The 20715-nt window shown below is 37.9% G+C and overlaps 1 protein-coding gene across 3 annotated transcripts in view; it reads left to right on the top strand.

The window, feature by feature from the left end:
• thoc2 (THO complex 2) overlaps positions 1-20715 on the top strand; it is a 108945-nt gene that overhangs the window by 13811 nt on the left and 74419 nt on the right. For all 3 annotated transcript variants that reach the window (XM_048176218.1, XM_048176220.1, XM_048176217.1), the window contains exons 4-10: positions 3846-3897; positions 5630-5700; positions 6410-6531; positions 12834-12967; positions 14549-14709; positions 16729-16821; positions 20315-20470. In XM_048176218.1, coding sequence (XP_048032175.1) covers positions 3846-3897; positions 5630-5700; positions 6410-6531; positions 12834-12967; positions 14549-14709; positions 16729-16821; positions 20315-20470 — 789 coding nt within the window. The remainder of the gene's footprint in view (positions 1-3845; positions 3898-5629; positions 5701-6409; positions 6532-12833; positions 12968-14548; positions 14710-16728; positions 16822-20314; positions 20471-20715) is intronic.

Below are 20715 nucleotides of genomic sequence, written 5' to 3'. Positions count from 1 at the left end.
ACTAGCAACCTTAAATTATTACTTTGTTTTGTGTAAGAACTTAAATTCATATGGGTGATATCAGGGTGAAATAAATGACAAATGTTTCATTTTTGGGTGGACTATCCCTTTACAGCTGCACACAAAACAGGATGTTGCACTCAAATTACATCCATTCTGCACTTAAATTCACAGCTTCACTGCATTGTAATAAAACACACTCAGCACACTCACACTCACTTACACTCAGCTCATTGTGTTGTGTTCTGCCCTCTCAAAAAAGTGATGTAGGGTGTATTGAAGTAAGAGGGGAGGGTCCCAAGTGGTCACAGGTGACGCATGTAAACTTCAGGATGGGCTCTTTAGACATGGGCCAGAAAGCAACCACCCAGAACACCATAGCATTGTGGCAGCAAGCTTTTCACAGGCAAACAACACTTAGGGTTTCTTCAGAAAATGTATATAGTGTCAATGTGGCATCTTTGTGGGTTTATTTACTCATTGAAATTTAATTCTGGATGTTCTGGATGGTGTATAAATAGTACCAGTACAGAAGTTGACACAACTGGAAATCCGCTGAAGTAAATGAAGTTACCATTTAAACGCCTTGTGAAGTTTCCATCTCAGCACTAGGCCTGCAGCTAACGATTATTTTGATAATAGATTAATCTGTCGTTTTTTTTTTTTTTTTGGGGGGGGATCGGATGAAAAATGTAAAAAATTATTATACATTATTTTTTTTTTATTTAATAAATTAATTATTTTAAACATTGTTATTCCATATCCTGCTCAATGCTGTCCTCCAAACAATGTGTAATATAAAGCCTATGACAACAAATATAGCGAAAAAAAGTGTTAAAATACAAACATTACATTCTAAACTTAAAAAAAACAACTGATTGCTTACTATTTTCAAGCAGAAATTAAAACAACTAAATTAAAAATGATAAAGAAAAACAAAAGCACAGAATGTTAACTTGTATGAGGTTTAAAGAACACACACGTTCACTTGTCCGACACAGTATTTATATTACATTAATGGGCTATTCCAACAATAGTGCTTTTACTGTTACTGCTCTCATAAATATAATTGTTTGTGTTACATGTGCATTTTTAAACCTACAACTAATTTCTAACAAAAAATATTTGAGCAAAATGTTTTTTAGTCAGAATTATTGTGCTCCTATTCTATTGTGCTCTGTCTGTTTGATGCACATGACGTCACTGGAAGTTCCTTTTGTGCTGGGTTAGACCTTTTACTCTCTGAAGTAGTGATTCACCTCTCACACTGTAACATGCACTAAACACACCTCTTAAGCATGCAGAATAATGTAAGTGGATTTTTTTTTTTTGCCTTTTAAACGATTACGAAATCGTAGCAATCCTAATCGCAATTGCAAATTCTATTAATTGCTCAGCCCTAGATATAACCATAAAATGCAGGTTATGCACTGAGGAAAATGTGTGTCAAAGGCATTAAACAGAGCACAGATCTGTCAAAGCGCGAGCGGGCAATATGCGGTAAACTCTTATGCTTTTGTTTGAACCGCTAATTAAAGGGATAGTTCACCCAAAAATGAAAATTTGATGTTTATCTGCTTAAAAATGATGATTTTTAACTCTCTACGAATGACAGACCGCAACGGTTGGAATTAAAAAAATCATAATTTGTGTTCTACTGAAGAAACAAAGTCACCTACATCTTGGATGCCCTGGGGGTAAGCAGATAAACATCAAATTTTCATTTTTGGGTGAACTATCCCTTTAATATAAAGCATTCTAGTGTTTCAGACAACTTGGATCTTGTACCTTTCCCACAGCTGCTCACTCTGTGTCCTCCACTATTTTCTATGAGTTTTGTCCATAGAAATGTGTTATTTACTACTGTAAAGTGACTCGACTCGCTGATGGTTTCCCGGGTAACAATGTTAGTTTGCGCTGCAGTCCTGTCAGTCGGATTTACAGCAGGTGAATTCATCAGTTTCTCCCGAAATATGTGCAAGTAAGAGGCTGGTGAACTGGAAGAATAATAGAGTAAACTTTACAGTTACTTAGGCCCATTATGTATGTCTGATATGAATAAATGTCGGCAAATTATATTTGAATTCACTGTTATTGCTGCTTCCACTGATGTCTGACATCAGTGTGTATTTTATAAACTCTAAATGAGTTGTTTTAATGGTACTTATGCGTATTTAAATGTCTGAAACCTTAAAAGAAACATTATGTGGCTGAAAACACTGCATAGCTGTGATATATGCCAAGAGCTGCGTGAGTCTGTCTCGCAACCAAAGCGCAAAAACATAGTTTGAATCTGGCAGTTATGTGACGTCGCTGAACATTCGAAATCCCATATGTGGGACTGTACGCCCAGGGGCACAGAAATAAAAATCCCGTATGTGGGACCGTACCGCTCAAAGGGTTAAATGCTACATCTTTCATTTTAAATTCTTAAATTTGATCAATAAATTCAATTAGAATAATAAGATACTATAGGGCTTTTACCAGTCAAATTAAATGATTTACACTGAAAAATTACAACTGCTTTAAATAATGTTATGAGATTGTTTTAATTTTTCTGAATATACAAATAAGAAATGTTGGAAAGAACAATCCTTTTAAACATGAAACTAAACTGCCAGTAGGTGGCAAATGCCGTCTTAATGAGTGAGTCATTCATTCAAACATTTCGTTCAAACGGATGATTCATTCAATAATGATGCAGTTGTTTCTGAATGGGTCATTGATTCTTTGACTCAACCGATTCGTTCAAAATGCTGAATCATTCAGTAATGAAAGAAAACACGATTGCGTTGTCATAAAATGCACATGGTTCTGCTGTGATCATTGTCTGGAACTATTTTCGCTGCTGAAACAGAACAAAAACAGTCACTATTGCTTCAAAAATGTAAGTGATTTTAATTTTAACTAGCTACTTTTTACAGTTCATTGAACTGTTGTATGAAATCAGCGTTACATTTTCCATCGTGATGGTTTTATTCAGGATATTCAGGAAAACTGTACTCATGGTTGTGTAATGTTGCTTAACTGTATAATAAGTTTTAAATATAAAAACTCAAGTATTAATGTTGAGCCGTGTGTAACAGTGTTCTTTTCATCATCTCTCTTCAGCTCTTTATATTTTTCGCGCCAGCTCCCTGTCACATGACAACGAAGCGCAGTGAAAGGGAGTGATTGAGGCTAATATTTTAGGCCAACCTAAAATCTGCTTTAAACTAAAGATGAAGTTTAATTGGTTGTGTGATAGAACGGTGGACCGGTCACTGTATCAGCTCACAGCAGGCACATACTGTGCAGTAATTAGCGAACGTTTTTGTAGAGAAATGAAAGTGGGTCACACCTCAACAATTATTTGCCCTCGCACAAATGCTCCCAAATATATTTTGAGGTCGCACACATTAAATTTAGGGAGCATATGCGACTAAAATGGTCGCAATTTCGAGCCTTGCAGCACCCTCAGATACTCTGTCCTACTGAGATGTGAAGTTTGCTGTCTCATTTGTGTCTCACTTAGATTTTCCCTAAACTTTCAAGTCAGACGTTACGTGTGCTCTTTCACAGCGGTAGTGGTGTTTGATCTGTGGAGCGTGGACACAGATTGCTTTGCTGCTGTTGCTGTGACATCTCATCCAGCGAGATGAAACTAGCCTTCTAAACACAGCTGAAATATACCAGTGATAGATCACCCACTTCACATCTCTACTTCTGTTACATCTAGTCTTTTGTCCACCATCCTCCAGTGAACTGGAATCTCCAGCAAATAGAGATGCTGAAATTCCGTGAAATTGAAAAGCTCTAAACATTTGTGGAATGTGTCATTGAAAGCAATCATGTTTGTCTTTCAGGAGCTGCGGGACGATATGCCTTCTATTTTAGCTGATGTTTTCTGTATATTAGGTAAGTCTTGCAGTGTGTCTATACCTGCTAATGCTGATTAAAGAATGTGTGCCAAACAGTTAATTTAAGTGTCAACTCATTTGTCCTGGTGAAGTAGAGCCAGGATGCATTTGCATTGAGAGACAGTTTTGTTACTCGCACGAGTGAACATGCTTATTAAACTGAAGTCGTATGTCCATATAGATCGCTGTTCTGACAGATGTTTGCATAAATCAGCTGCTGAATTTGATGGAGCTGAAGAGTCTTACTGAACTTATTCTAATGAAGCTCTCATCAAATTCCCTGCTGTTCGTTTGTCAGGCCCAGTGTGATTGACTTAAATCTTAATTTAATGTTATATGTAGATATTAGAGTTCTTGAAGCCTACACAGAATGCTTGCAAGTTTATTACAGATAAATGCTTTGTTCCAACTAGAGCTGTTAATTATTCTGATGATTAATCAAGTAATCGGGTACTTTTTTTTTTTTGCAATGAAAATAGACCTAAGTGAACAATAGCCTTTAAATTGACTTAAACATATGTAATAGCAATGTGAAAATAATTGGTTTAAATAAAGTATAAAAATGTATCACGATTTTATTGAAAAAAACTGTTAAAATGCATAATGTAATATACACAATATAATCATAACTTATGTGCATTATGTAATATAACAAATATCTGCAAGGTTGCCAGCGGTGTGACGACTATTTTTACACTTTTCAGTGCGATCAAATCCTTCTTTGATATTGGCCAAACATTTCAATCAAATATCCACTTAATCTTAATATTTGGCCACTTCTTTATGCTAGAAATATTATAGACACTGTTACAGCCAATTTCTTGAACAAGAACATGTGGACATCAAAACATGCTACCTCAGAGCGAGGGTTTAAACTTTTATTTTGAAATCGCCATGAACAGTTTGCATATTTAGAAACATATTAATGTATTCTCCTGTGTTGGCGTAAATTTATAAATGATTTACCTTACAAATCTGGTGAAATGGCGCACATTGTGTTCCCAGATGAACGTTATAAGCAACCCAAACTCACAGCATATTCAGAGATGGAGTTTGAGATGCGGTCCACGCATATACATGATAGTAATATGTTTGTCTAATTATTTTTATTATGAAGAGTTAATAATTTGTATTATCATCAGGCCTGAGGAATCTCAGAGAGTAAAGTTTCAGATAAGAAAATGCTTTGATAAAAAAAATTATTAAAAGACTATGGTAAAGTATGGTAATGACTGTATTGTTAAACTTAGATTCTGTTCAAATTTTATGCCCTTAATTGCTGTGGCAATTTTACCCTGTGCATCAAAAATGCTATTGAATATTGATCCCCCCCCCCACCCCCCTCAAGGTATTGTATTAAAGTTAGAAATCATGAATATTGGAAGTTAAACAATATACCAGTTATTCAGCTGATGAAACATTTTTTTTTTTTTTTTTTTTAAAGGTCAGTAGACCAACTCCAGATTTAGATTCTTTATACATTGCATTTCATTGTGAAGACTGTCTATTCCTGTCTACACTGATGTATTATTGGTTCAGTTCTTGCTACAAATGTTATTTAATGGTGTTTTTCTGTTTTGTTTTTGTTTTTAAATAATTGTTGTAACCATCAATTAAAATGGCAGTAGATGTAACATCAAGAAAGAATTTATGTATGTGTGCCTGACTTCATATTAATTCACTTGACTGAAAAAACACTTGACCTGCAAGTGTAATTGTTGTTTTTGCAGATATTGAGACTGGCTGTTTGGAGGAGAAACACAAACGAGATCATTTTACCCAGTTGGTTGGAGCCTGTTTGGTGAGTAGAACACCATGTTGATGGTCTTCATGGCCACAGTGTGGCAGTAATGCGCTTCGAAACGCTTTGCTCTTCTCTCTAGCACCACGGAACACACTGCAGTTGAGGAAATGTTTTTTTTTTTTTTTTTCTTTAGTCTGTGCATACGTAAGTGGGTGGCCGATCCCTTGACTCTGAAGATTAGCTGCATTAGAGTATTGAGTGGCCCAAATTCTTTCCTCTAGTGAAAAATTAAACTGTACTCTCAAAGGGCTGTTCTCCTTCCATGAACAAACCTTCAGCACTGTGCTGGAATTATACGAGACACTTTCACAGCAGCTCTGGGTTTTTGAGCAAGGCCTCAATCTAGAGCGTGTTTCACATTTTTATTGCAGCAGAACACAATGAGTTTGTGAAGGGATTGCTTTGTAATGGCAGTCGGGTGACTCATCGAGACCTGCAGTGTGCCTGCTCTTCTATTTTCATTTAAACCACTGTACGCCTGATTAATATGCAAATACAGGCTTGTTATGCAGTGTTATTAGTGTCTTATGTAAGTCTAGCTGAAGGCCATTGAGGTTGGATGTGGGCAGTGCTACACTGATGGATGCAGAGATATTATTCTAGTGTTTTGATGAATTTAATATTGGTCTTATCCTCATGATAGAGATTCCACAGCTGTTTTGGTGAAGAGTGTCTAATTAAAGGCATTGTTGTCTGTTGTTTTCAGATCTGTGTTCCTGATGGTGTGCTAAAAGAGAGATTAGATCCAGAAACGCTGGAATCTCTGGGACTGATCAAACAGGCTCAGCAGTTTAACCAGAAGATTGTCAAAATCAAGACCAAATTATTGTAAGTTATTTTTCCTGCTGTTCTGACTGTGCTAAACACGATTGATTGCATCTTTCTCTGTGAATGTAAAATCTAAGAACCTAACGTCACCTAGCTAGACACCATTTATTGTCTCAAAGTAATGTGTCGCTTGCCTATACCATCAGCAAGGGCATTACCCTTTAACCCTTTAGATCCTGAAGCTAAAATAGGTCGTTTATATTTTGTTTTTTTGACTATAAAATTATTACACAATGTGCTATCTTCAAGTGAAAGGTGTCATTTTTTTCAGAAAACAAATGGCTTTCAATAAATTACAGTTATGGAACATGAATGTGTGTTGAGTTTGAAAATAGAATTTAAATAGAAAAAACTTAAAAACGGGAATAAATTTTACTGTTTTTTTTTTTTATTTAGAAAAAATCTGAAAACTCATGGACGAAAGAATCTTAACACTTCAAACTTCAAAAATGAACTATAATACATATATACAAGTCTTTTTTTGTGACACTGGGTTGCAGAGTTTTCACTCAGGAGCCTTTTTTTACCCCAGTTCTCCAGGCTTGTTTTTGATAATTCAGTTCAGTCACTCAAATGTGGTGCTCTCTGAAGCAGTTCCTATCTAATTGCAAGCATAGGCTCACATCACACTCCTAGCACTTCCATGGGGTGCTCTTTTTACAACGTACGCAACAACGTCGACCCATGCTGGCCTTCTTCGATGGGTCCTGAATGCCACTCACAGGAACAGGCAGATGATCACATCTCTCTTTGGGGCTGCCATCCAGGGGAACACCCGTGAGCTGAGCAGCCAGCAGCTCCTGAAAGTTTTGTGGTGTCATGGGCTTGTTCTGATGGATGGCACACAACTCTTTGTGTAAAATGAAGCTGTTGGTCACTGCAATGTCCAGGAAGTGCTGGAAAATGGTCATGTACCACTTCCGTGTTTTATGGTGCACCGACTTTGTTCCCGGCATCTGGTCTGAGGTGTCAACTCCCCCCATATACTGCCGAACTGCAGTTGGCCTGGGAACAGGGACCCTCTGTTTTTGCCCATCCTCTGTTGTCTGCCACCTCAGCACAGTCTCCCCACTGTACACCGTGTGGACAGTTGTGCACATGGAGACCTCCCTTGTGTCCATCCACTTCACAAACAGAAGGTCATCATCTCTGATCCAGCGAATGGAGCCTCTTGGTGACCTTTTGTTCAGGGCATTTTGTTTGGTACACCAGCTCTTCCTTCTCGGTAAGTCCCACAAGCACCAAATCCCAGCTGCCGCAGGTGACGAAAGAGGAGAGGGCTTGTATAAAAATTGTCACAATAAACCACGTAACCTGACCCCAGGTCGTCTTGGTTCACCAGACAGACACAAGACAGGCCTTTCCCAGATGAAAATTTTGACTTCCTGGTGTAGATTTTGAAGTCAATGGTGTAGCCGTTGACATCAGCCATCACAAAAAGTTTTATGCCCCACTTAGTGGGCTTGGCCTTCAGGATACCCTGGCTTTAGTGGCAACCATCCTCTCATCAACAGAAATGTGCTGTTTAGGGTGGTAAATAGACATGCACCTGTTCCTCATAATGTCCAAGAGTGGTTGCACTCTGGAGACAGTCATATGCCTCTGTGCCCCGTTTCTTGTCATTCTCTGCATCTTCCATTGGATCACTGATATGCAGATTGCAGGAGATTGTTAGGAAACAATCTCTGGACCTCACAGTAGCGGGAAAGGGAACATGAAACAAAGTCTTCTTCCTCCAGAAGTCCCTCACTTTTGGCAGATCCATCACACCCATGTAGAGAACCAGACCAATGTACTTTTTAATTTCTTCAGGGCATATTTCAGCCCATGTAAATTTCCTACCCCTCTCCAGATTTCTCACCACTTTCTTGTTTGTGTTTTCACACAAGATCTTTAGGACTTTGTCATCAAAATACTGACTGAAAATATCAAGCGGAGACATTTTTCCAAATATGAGTGGAGGCTGCACTCCAGGCATTCTCTTGGGAGTAAACCTTGGAACATTGGGCAGTATATAAGGTTCTGCCTCCGTCTTCCATCTTTCCCCTTGTGTTACTGGTGAAAGGCTACGTGATTCCTCATAGCCAGGACTGCGTCCACAGCTATAACTGAGTCCACGGCTATGACTGCGTCCACAGCTGCGCCCACAGCCCCTCTGAGGTGTCGTCGTGGAGAATGTGGATGGAGGATTTGCTTCTTCAGAAGCCACACTGAGGAAAAAAAAATACAACCTTGTGTTACAAACTCACTTTATATTCATATATGTATTTTCATTATGAAACTATACATTAGTAAAAGCAACATTGTTAAAAAAAAAAAAAAAACGCAGCAACTATAAATACAACAACACAACAATGAAATAAAAATAAAGCCTGCACACATCACGCATTCATGCATGCAAACACATGAATGCACATACAGGCATGTATTCAAAACACTTGAATGCACGCACATATACAGGCATACACACATGCAGGAACACACACATGCATGCAAAGACATGAACGCAAACACATGCATGAAAACACATGAAAGCACAGGCATACATGCATACACATGAACGCAAACACGAAAGCACAGGCATGCAATCATACACATGAACGCAAACACACGAAAGCACAGGCATGCAATCATACACATGAACGCAAACACGAAAGCACAGGCATACAAGCATACACATGAACGCAAACACACGAAAGCACAGGCATGCAAGCGTACACATGAATGCAAACACACGAACGCACAGGCATGCAAGCATACACGTGAGCGCAAACACAGGAAAGCACAGGCATGCAAGCATACACATGAACGCAAACACATGAAAGCACAGGCATGCACGCATACACATGAACGCAAACACATGAAAGCACAGGCATGCACGCATACACATGAACGCAAACACATGAAAGCACAGGTATACATGCGTACACATGAACGCAAACACGAAAGCACAGGCATGCAAGCATACACATGAACGCAAACACACGAAAGCACAGGCATGCAAGCGTACACATGAATGCAAACACACGAACGCACAGGCATGCAAGCATACACGTGAGCGCAAACACAGGAAAGCACAGGCATGCACGCATACACATGAACGCAAACACATGAAAGCACAGGCATGCATGCATACACATGAACGCAAACCCATGCATACACATGAACACACACATACATGCGCACACATGAAATGCATGAAACAGTGGTGTTTCAGTGGAACTATGTATATTTTACTGACATTTCTCACAGCTTAATTAGAAACAAAGGACACGTTTCACTTACCAATCTACGTCTGGATCAACACCAGCAGCATACGCCTCCTCAACGTCTGAATATGCAGACTCCGGGTCTGAAGAGTCCCGCTCAGCCTCCTCTCAAGTGTCATCAAAAATAAACTCAATCGCCTCCTCTCTTGTATACCCTGATTTCGCTTGGTTGGATGTGTCGCCGACGACACATCCGGTTTTAAAGGGTTAATGTGCTTCCTACCAAGACCATTTTAAGGAATCATAATAATTTATTACTTTTATTAGCGCTTTTCTGGGTACTCAAAGCGCTTTACATATGTAAGGGTGAATCTCCTCAATCACCACCAATGTGCAGCATCCAGCTGGATGATGCGACGGCAGCCATATTGCACCAGAACACTCACCACACACCAGCTTATTGGTGGAGAGGAGACAGAGTGATGAAGCCAATCAGTATATGCGGATGATTAGGAGGCCAATGAGCAAACTTGGCCAGGATGCCAGGGTTATACCCCTAGTCTTTTCGCAGCAATTCCTGGGATTTTTACCGACCACAGAGAGTCAGGACCTCAGTTTAAAGTCTCATCCGAAGGATGGTGCTTTTTGACAGTAAAGTGTCCCCATCACTATACTGGGGCGCTAGGACCCACACAGACCACAGGGTGAGCACCCCCTGCTGGTCTCACTAGCACCTCTTCCAGCAGCAACCTAGTTTTCCCAGGAGGTTTGCCATCCAGGTACTAACAAGGCTCAGCCCTGCTTAGCTTCAGTGGGCAACCAGTCTTGGGCTACAGGGTGATATGGCTGCCGAATCATGGTCTCAAAATCTAGTATGTGGCCTGGCTGTGCAGCAAGCATGGGCAACACAGTCCGAATGTGCTACCTACCGAGACAACATTTGGGCATTGCAGCCTCAATCCTCTCAAACTCTATTGAGCTGCCTCCTTAGAGTTTTTAGCCTGCATGTTCCAAAAAATGCTGTCTAGATAGGAAACTTGCAATGTTTTGAGAGGCAGCCAAATGTACGGCCCAACGATTTCCGCAATGTGGAAAATGCGGACTGAATCCAGTGCTAAAAATAACATTTTCTATATAACCTGGAATGTCATAGAATTTGGCAAATTTTGGATGAATAAGTCAAAAGAAGGGCTATACACCAAATCAAATCAAGTCTGCATGTCTGAATCAATGGCGCGGTATCGTAAATGACACGCACTGAAGTGTACGCAATGTTCATGGTGTTTTCAGAGTAAGCCGTCTCACTATATGAGGGCATGAACTTCATCTGCAGAGTCTCTTCACCAGTATTTCAGGATTTGAGAAAAACTATCAGATACACACAGAAACTCAAAGGTCTTCATGACAACCCATCAAAATAAACGTTCAGTTTAGCTTTAAGTTATAACAGAAATATATAGTAGTGGCCAAAAGTGATGTCCAGAGGGGGCTGGTTTGGGGATAATTGTTTTTAATGTCCCTACAAGATCAATTAAACGGTCGAAATATGAGGAAAATAATAGAACAAAATGCTAAAATTGGTTAAGGTATTTATCTGACAAAAATATTTAACAAAAAATGGGTAAACTACAGCAACATAATCGGTTATTAATACTTTGTTGGTTCTTAATTGTGTTCATAATTTCTTTATTCGACAGCCTGACCAAAAATTATGTTTGCACAATTTGGCATGTTTCATTGCGTTATCACAAATAAAACAATTTAATCCAAACAGGCTCTTTAGAGCAGGTCCACTCTTGTCGGTCTACCAAGTCGTTACTGAAATTTTAAAAAATGTGACGATACTAGCATTTCCCCCTAGCATTTTGAGCGCTGTTGAGCAGATTCATAAACGCCTCTGATTGGCCACTGTATTCACGTTCACATGCTCATCAGATATGTTTGTGATTGACTACAATGATCAACACTTCAAAAACTTGTAAGTAGTCATATTTGAGACTCTTCACCGAACGCTTACAGAAGCCACTGATTCACATTCAGCATGTTGTTCAACCTGCTTTCAAACACTCCCACTCCTGCTTTCAAACACTTCCGTTGCATTGATCATTGTAGCCAATCATATCTGTTGAGTGCGTGAACACAATGGACAAACAGGTTTTTACGAAACCGCTCAACAGTGCTCAAAATGCTAGGGGGAAAGGCTGGTATCATCACATTTTAATAATTTCAGTACCGACTTGTTACCGAAATCCAGTACTTTTGACAACACTTGTCCACTCCCATGATGCACTGTAAATAGTGTAAAAGTTAGTATCCCTGTGCTATCAAACTAAAATATACTGTTTCTATGTACATAATCAACATTTACATTTAAATTTTTTTTTACATTTACCCATCTTTTTAATTCAATTATATCACAATGCTACATGGGATTGTAGTGCTTTTCCAGAAATGGGGCAGCATGGTTGGTTTTAGAGGCTTGCATTAAAACAAATTTAATTTGTTTTGTTTGTGATCATTTTGCATCTGAAGAGTTTGACCTCTGTTGAACTGCTTGGTGTGATGAGTTCAGATGACAGTTTAGCTTTTAGATTTAGTCACTGGGTATAAAACACCTTGAGTTCATGTACTGAAATGTACCGTGTTGTTCTCTTTCAGGCACAGGTCACTGCTTTCTGCACATTCAGCATGTTGTTTTGAATCTATAAAATGTCCCCAGCCTCATTTTGCTGTAAATGAAAAGCATAGCCTGGACTCCCCTGATGATGATTAATTTCATGCCTTTGTGTAGGTCTTTTTTAATGAGTTTTATCAAGATTACAGCACACTCTGCCCTGAAAGCCCTCTCTCTACCCATAACACAGTTCTTTACATGCCATCTAACAGTCGTTTCATTAACTTAAGCATGTTCCAATGAAGTAATTGGTTTCATGTCATCTTCTGAAATGCCTGGCATACGTCCGAGGGTGGCATTAGCCTCACACTGCTGCCCGTGACCACCAGACCTCAGCTCTGATGTGCTTCATTTTTTTGAGATGACTGCATTAAGTTATTGTTCGGTCACGGTGTAACTTTATATCCTTCACTCTGTAGTTACAAACAGCAGAAGTTCAATTTGTTGCGTGAGGAGAATGAAGGTTACGCTAAGCTGATCACGGAGCTTGGGCAGGACCTGTCCGGGAATCTCACCAGCCACATCGTTCTGGAGAGCATCAAGTCATTAATAGGTACAATATGCATCGCATCACTTTTCGTAATGACCCATGAGCTAAACTTCATTATTAAATGATCACTGTACACTTCTTGATGTATGATGATGATGATGACTTCCAACAGTAGATCTTCTTGAAGCTCAGTGCTTCTCAACCAGGCAGCCTCTGCAAACCTTCAAGGTGGCTGCAGAATGATCATTTAAACAAATATAGTTGTATTAATAAAATTTATAACTATTTAATTATAATTTTAATATATTCAATTATTCTTACAGAAAAAAAAAAAAAAATACAATCAAGATGTAAGCTGAAAATCACTTTTTTTGCCCAAAATGTGCATAAGCACTTTGTGGCTCTCTGTTAGAGTCTGTTTTCACAAAGATGATTACTGTTTAGTCTGTTTTCTCTATCATATGTCATGTCTGTTTTTCTATTTAAAAAAATAATGTGCCATACATTCTAAAGAAAATCTGTTTACACTGTGTATATATTTATGTAGAAGTAAATGTAACACAAATAGTAATTTGTGATTGTATTTTTAAAAATTTAACATTTTACCGGTTGTAGCTATGAAAGGTCTACATTCATTTTCACTTCATAATTAATATATTTTATTTTTTTATAACATTGTTGAATTCAATATTTTCCCCTGGAATTACTGTTAATTTTAATTCTAGCTTAAAGCCCAAAGTATACATCGCACATCCGAGCGCACCATCCACATGCAGCCCAGTTTTTGTAACCACACGTACAACAGCGCATGTGGCAGGTGAATGTTGAGACAGAAGAGTCCACTAGGTGGCAATACGCACAGTTGTGATGTACTGTGCAGTAGTCAAAGAAGAATGCGGAAGGAGCGATTCAAAACCGTAAACAAAGCAGCATATCCTTCTCCACGTGTTTTTTTTTTTTTTTTTTTTTTGGGTTCTCATTCTGAACTTTGCATGCGATGGCAGACCCCGCTAGCTTTCTTCTTCGATCCTAACATGACTCAGTGCTGCCCTCTGATGTCTGGTAGAGTATAAAAAAGCAATTGTACTGTGCATGTGTCTAATGCACTTATCTGCAGTTGAGTATACTTTAAAAAAGGTGTGCGGACAAGACTTTGCTCGAGACATGGAAAATGAAGTATACCTGGGCCTTAAATATAATTTTTTTTTGGCAATATACACAAATTTTTATATTTTTATGTTTGTTTGTACTGTTTTTTTCTTAATATATAAAGAAGCAGTGTGTCATTAGCAAGGTAATGAAGAATGAGTATTCTAAACTGATAAAGAAGAATCGGGATGATTATCGGATTGGCATTGGTATTGGCAGATACTCAAGGTTGCAGTATCTGTATCAGACAGAAAAAGTGATATTGAGCAATCCCTTATAAAAACACATGTAGTGTGAACCAGTAGGGCAAATGACAGATGAAACTCTGACACTTGCCCCGGGTCATTGGGTCATGTCTGCTGAGCCCTGAAAATGACTGGGACAGCAGCCCAGAACAAGTTTTTGATCACTTGAGTGAGCTCAAACCAGCTGTCATAATTACAGCTGTTGTGTGTCATAACTGTCATTGAAATCATGAGGTGATTCTGTCCACAGGATGTTTCAATCTGGACCCAAACCGCGTGCTGGACATCATCTTAGAGGTGTATGAGTGTCGCTCTGACCACGATGAGTTCTTCATCCCTCTTATCAAGTCCTACATGTGCGAGCACCAGACCCTCTGCCACATGCTTGGCTTCAAGTTCAAGTTCCACCAGGTACAGTCCATCACCACGTCCACTTCAGCATGCAGTTCTTGACGTGCTTCCTCAATGCAAACCCACACAAATCAGATATCGGTTTCATTACAATCAAATACATGTTACTAAATGCTTTTGCTCCAAAAAATTAATGGAAATAAATTAATGGGGGAAATTAATGGGGGCTTGGGGTAGGGCTGCACAATATTGAGAAAAAAAAAAACAACAACAAAAAAAACCTTGATATTGTGATATTTTGTTTTTCTGTAATATATGATGTATTGCGACAAGAAAACAATTTCAGCAGATGATTTGAATAGCTCTATTTAAAAAGAATTAATCGTTTTAGGATGATTGGGGTGATTTTGTAGGGTAGTGTATCTGCATAGAAAATAAACAAATTACAAGCATAGCAAGCAAATAAGCATAGATAAATACATTAGAACAAAAATACAAATGAAATAAACACTGCTTTGTTTTTCAAGTAAATCTAACTGTATTCAGGTACAGATGTTGAATAATCAAAAGTAAAATAACACTGCATAGTCTTCACTGTATAAATTAAATATAATTAGGTGTAATTGATACAATTTATCTTTTTTTAAAGCTACACAAGTTTTTTTTTCTCTCTTTTGTTGTTTGTTTAACATTGGTGACAAACAGCTGCTGGTATATTAGGCTGCTGTTAGTTTAAGACGAATGCACAGATCCAATATAATTATACGCATCCGTTTCTTTCTCAATTGTTTACAACACATAACAGACTGTGTTAACAAGGATACTCACTGAGACGGGCATTTTGACTGACTTTTGCGTGCATGTGACCATTCAAGCTCAAAAAGAAGAAAAAGAGAACTGAATTTGGTGTTCACATGCTGTATGTGCGGCACTCTCTGCATGCACAGAAACAGTGTGTAAGTTCCATTCTTCTTGTGCTTGATGTTTAAACTGGCAGGACTTAAAAACACAGGCAAATGATAAACTTTTACTCTATTATGGCTAAACTTTGCAATTAATCCACGAATCACATGCGTTCCAAACCAGGGGGCAGCTGTACAGATCTGTACAGATCAGGGATTAACTACGATCCTTAAACTTGACATCGCACATGCTGCGATGTGACTCTCGATGTTGATGGTAAAACGATATATCGTGCAGCCCTAGCTTGGGGCAAAAATGCCATCAAAATGTACAAAATGCCCCCCAAATTCAAGATAAGGGAGCAAAAAAGGCAAACACAAAAACGTTAATGTATTAAACAATCAAAAGTAAACATCATTAATATAAATACAAATATGATTTTTGTCATGGTGCAGCCCTGCCCTTTAATGAGTTCCTGTTTTTTTTTTTTTTTTTTTTACTGTATTTTTATATTTTGTAAATTCCACTTTTTAGGAGCATTAAACAGTCTGTGTAAATAAACATAAATGCCATGTCAGATGCAGCTTCTCTTCCACCTTTGCAGTGTAAAGATGGCTTTGAAGTTGATAATATTATGGGTAGCAGTCTATAGTGTTCTGGTTGAAGTAATTGGTTAAATTTAAGAACTGGATTAAAAAAAAAATAAAATAAAATACAACACCGATGCCCCTTAGTGGAAAAGAAAATTTCTCACCCTACTTGGTTATCTTATGCATTTGAGTCAAAAAAATGCATTCTAGTTAGGCACATTACCAGGTTTTAAAACACAGCCAATGTTGGGCAAAATTTCAGAAATATTTCCAGTCTTATCTGAATGTTTGTCATTGCAGTACAGAATATATCAGTTGGCATGGCAACTATACTGATAACTCTGCCTTTGGTTTTAGTTCATGTTATTGTGCAGTAATATTCACTGACTCATACAAGATGACAGCTGTGTCAAGTATAATTTTCTGTTATAACTTTTTTCAAATGTACAAAAGTAGTAGGAATACACTGTGATCAAATACTTGGAAGTGTAGTGAACATTATTTTGCGCAGCTGGATTTGTTCGCCCTTCTCTTAAAGGAGATCCCTGTCTGTAGTCATGTTGATCTGGTGTTTTTGTGTCCACAGGAGCCTAATGGAGAAACGCCATCATCTCTGTACCACATCGCCGCAGCTCTTCTTCAACACAACCTCATCGCTCTTGAAGACCTCTACGTTCATGTGAGTGGAAGATGCTGTTTGAAGTGGCATCATCAGTACTGAAACTGTAAAAATGCGATGATACTGGACTTTTGGAGCTATTTGTAGTTGTGCCGTGCCCAGCCAGTTTTTCATATTGCTTAGAGGAGCAATTGCTATGCACACACTGCAATGTTTCAGGAGTGACAACTGCATTTAAATGCAGTTCTGTGTGTGAGTCACTGACAAAATTGCAATGACTGACATAGTGGTAATCATAGTAACATTTTTGCTCTGAACAAGAAGTTTAACCCAAGAGTGCCAAATCCTGTTCCTGGAGGTCTACCTACATGCAGAGTTCAGGCCCAGCCCTGATCACACACACCTGTCTGTGATTATCAAGTGCTTCTGATGATCTTAATTGGCTGCTTCAGTTGTGTTGGATCAGGGTTGGAGCTGAACTTTGCAGGAAGGTAGATCTTGACTCATTTTGCCAGCACGGGTTACACTTCATGCAGTTGCCCCTTCTACAAAAGAGTATTTTATGTTAATTCTAGTAATCAACATAATCGCAATTACAAAATCAAAGAAATAATTGACAGTTATGATTTTTGCCATAATCACGCAGCCCTAGTTCACATTCAAAAATGTCTTAAGTAAATTTCATTTTTAAGCTTTTTTTATGCAGATTCACTCCCCTACAAAGTCACCCCAATCATTCTAGAATGATTAATTTGTTTCCAAATAGAGCTATTCAAGTCATCTGGTAAAATTTTCATATTGCAATATAAATCGCAGTAAAACAAAATATCACAATGTGAATTTTTTCCAATACCGTGCTGCCGTAGTTTTGTCCATAGAAATGCGTTATTCACTGCTGTAAAGTGAAGTTACTACCAAATTTGTTGATTTATTTTCATTTTTTTGATTTTATTTATTAGTTGTTATAGGCCTACTACACTTGGTGGGTCTTTTAGGGTTAGCTCACACAAAAATGAACATTCTGTCATTAATTACTCACCCACATGTTGTTCCACACCTTCATTTATCTTTGGAACACAAATCAAGATACTTTTGATAAAATCCGATGGCTAAGCGAGGCCTCCATTGCCAGCAAGATAATTAACACTTTCAAATGTGTGACTTTGGCAATTTGATACACGCTCCGAACCACTGTTTCAAAACAAAAGATTCATAAAACTTCGAAGCTTCATGAAGCAGTGTTTTGAAATTGCTCATCACTAGAAATTTATTTATTTATTTATTTATTTTTTGGCGCACAGAAAGTATTCTTATCACTTCATAACATTAAGTTTGAAACACTTTAGTTACATAAACTGTTTTAAATATGTTTTTAGTAACTTTCTGGGCATATGAAAGTGTTAATTATCTTGCTGGCAATGGAGGTCTCACTGAGCCATCGGATTTCATCAAAAATAGCTTAATTTAGGTTCTGAAGATGAACGAAGGTCTTACGGGTGTGGAACGACATGAGGGTGAGTAATTAATGACAGAATTTTCATTTTTTGGTTGAACTAATCCTTTGACTTTTACCCCCATATCTGTGCCTTTGGGAGAACAGTGATGTCATGAACTGATGTCATACTGTACATTAACCGCATCTTCCTTTTCTGGCTGAAGGTGATTCGCTATTGTCAAATGTATTTCTTTTGAGCAGAACAAGCAGAAAAATGCCGTCCTTTTAGGTAGTTTAAAAACATAATTCTGCTTATTAGAATTGCAGATGCACTTTGACTCCATTTACACATGGTATTAATGTCCATGTGGACAAGATTGAATATTTGCTGTTGATGTGGGATCTACATGTATCTGGAGCATCACGCTCATAATAGAGCAGCTTAGAACATAGTGCCAGCTTAATGTCATGCTTGGGGTAATGCCATTTAGATATTCACATTTTATATTCAGAGAGGAAAATGGTTACAAAATCTGCAACAGAAATACACAATATGAAGGCTTGTTTTAATACCACGGTTAAATCCATGGGAGAATATGCATTAAGCTACACATGACAGGTGTAATTAGCCCTGGACAAACTGAGCTTGTTCTTAACAACTTGATGGTCCATTGCTCTGATTTGTATCAAATAGTGACCCTATCTGAACAGGCCTGTGCTCGGTTAAGTGTAATTTTCCCCTAAAATTGTCCTTGGGTTTCCCTTAAACTTACAGGTGTTGCAGAAAATAGCACTCAGGTGTTCCTTAATGTCATAAACCCTTAGAATTTCCCTTAAGTGTCTATATTTCATTTGAGTAATCCCTTAAAAATAACTGAAATTTTTTATTTTTTTTATTTTTTTAATAAAAAGTATGACATAAGGTTTGGAAAACTTCACCTTAAATGTTACATGGAGCGAGCAGGTTCAATCCAAGTCTTCTAACGAAATATGATTGGCTGCTTTATATGATAAACAGATAATAATTTGGGTGTTTGTTCACATAAGCATTAATCAAATTACATACATAGCACATATCAAATATGGTGAACTTAAGATCAAATGTGCGTGCGAGAACAATCCTCATTGGTTGCACTTCAAGCATGCACGTTTGAGCTTCTGAAACAGCATGTGGATTACTTTTATGTATTTCAATGATTAGACAGAAATCATGAGAGAATATTATAAATATCTTTATTTGTGTTCCAAAGATGAATGAAAGTCTTTTGGGTTTGGAACGATTTGAGAATTTATAAATTAATATGAAATTATTAAAGTTTCATTATTGGTTTAACTATCCTTTTGAGTTTACATCTCATCTGGATCTTCTCTTTTTAATATTTGGTTTTCTTTTTTGTTTTCCTTATCTATATTATGCTGTTTTCTATGAAGATTTACTACAATCTGTGTTAAGAAATAACGTGTCCATGGCAACAATAGGTGTTTGTTATGGCAAATCCTGGGTCTCTGTCATAAATCAATTAACGGTTTCCTTAAGCCGGGCGCACACTGTGCAATTTATAATAGTTTTTTTTTTTTTTTTTTTACGATTGTTGCTTTTCAGACTGTGTGAACATAATCCTCATGTCACACTGTGGGATCTCAGCTGTCAATAATGTCAGACTGTAAGAAAATCGAACGTGTTAAAAACTGACGCACACATGAAAACTTGTCCAGGGTTTTACATCAACTCATATATGTTCGGTGACTGTGAGCTGCATTACACATGGTCATGGAATGGTGACTAACAAAAATAATCTCTAATGTTCATTTTGATTATGGCTTGTCTTGAAAAACAAGGAAACGGCCAAATTGTGGTCAAAATTGCACAGTGTGAACCTAGCTTTACCTAAGAGAAGTGTTTAAAGGATTATTTGCAACACCCTCAAATCATTTCCTTAGCTAAGATGAAATCATGGTTTAAGTATCACACTTGAGGGAAAAAATTAAGGTGCTTTATGCAACTGGGTACTGTTTTTTTTTTTTTTTTTTTTTTTTTTTTTTTTGTTTGTTTGTTTGTTTTTTTGATCATTATGCCTTTTGATGCCAATGTTAACACTCTTATGTCTCTTTCCACAGCTTCTTCCACTGGACTCCAGCATTGTTGAAGAGCACAAGAGAGAGATCCTGGAGGCCAAGCAGATTGCGCGCAAACTCACAATGGTGGTTGTTCCCTCTGAAAAGACGGAGGACAAAGAGAAAGAAAAGGAGAAGGAAGAGGAGAAGAATGAGAAGGTAACTTATCTTTGTTGTAGTTTATTCAGTAAATGTAAACTGAAGCATGTCATTCCTGCACAACTAGTGGCACCAGACAGAAATGTGAAAATGACTGTTCAATGTTGCTATTAAAGGAATAGTAATCCACAAATAAAAATGGTCGTTGTTCAATCATGTCGTTCCAAAGCCATACTGATGAATCCAAGTGCTTGAACATTACTGTAAGTGGATCTGGTAGTCCGAGCTGGTGTGATTGAGTGGAG

This window comes from Megalobrama amblycephala, linkage group LG23, assembly GCF_018812025.1.
Source record: "Megalobrama amblycephala isolate DHTTF-2021 linkage group LG23, ASM1881202v1, whole genome shotgun sequence".
Classification (NCBI taxonomy): Eukaryota; Metazoa; Chordata; class Actinopteri; order Cypriniformes; family Xenocyprididae; genus Megalobrama; species Megalobrama amblycephala.
This window is presented reverse-complemented; position numbering and strand designations above follow the sequence as displayed.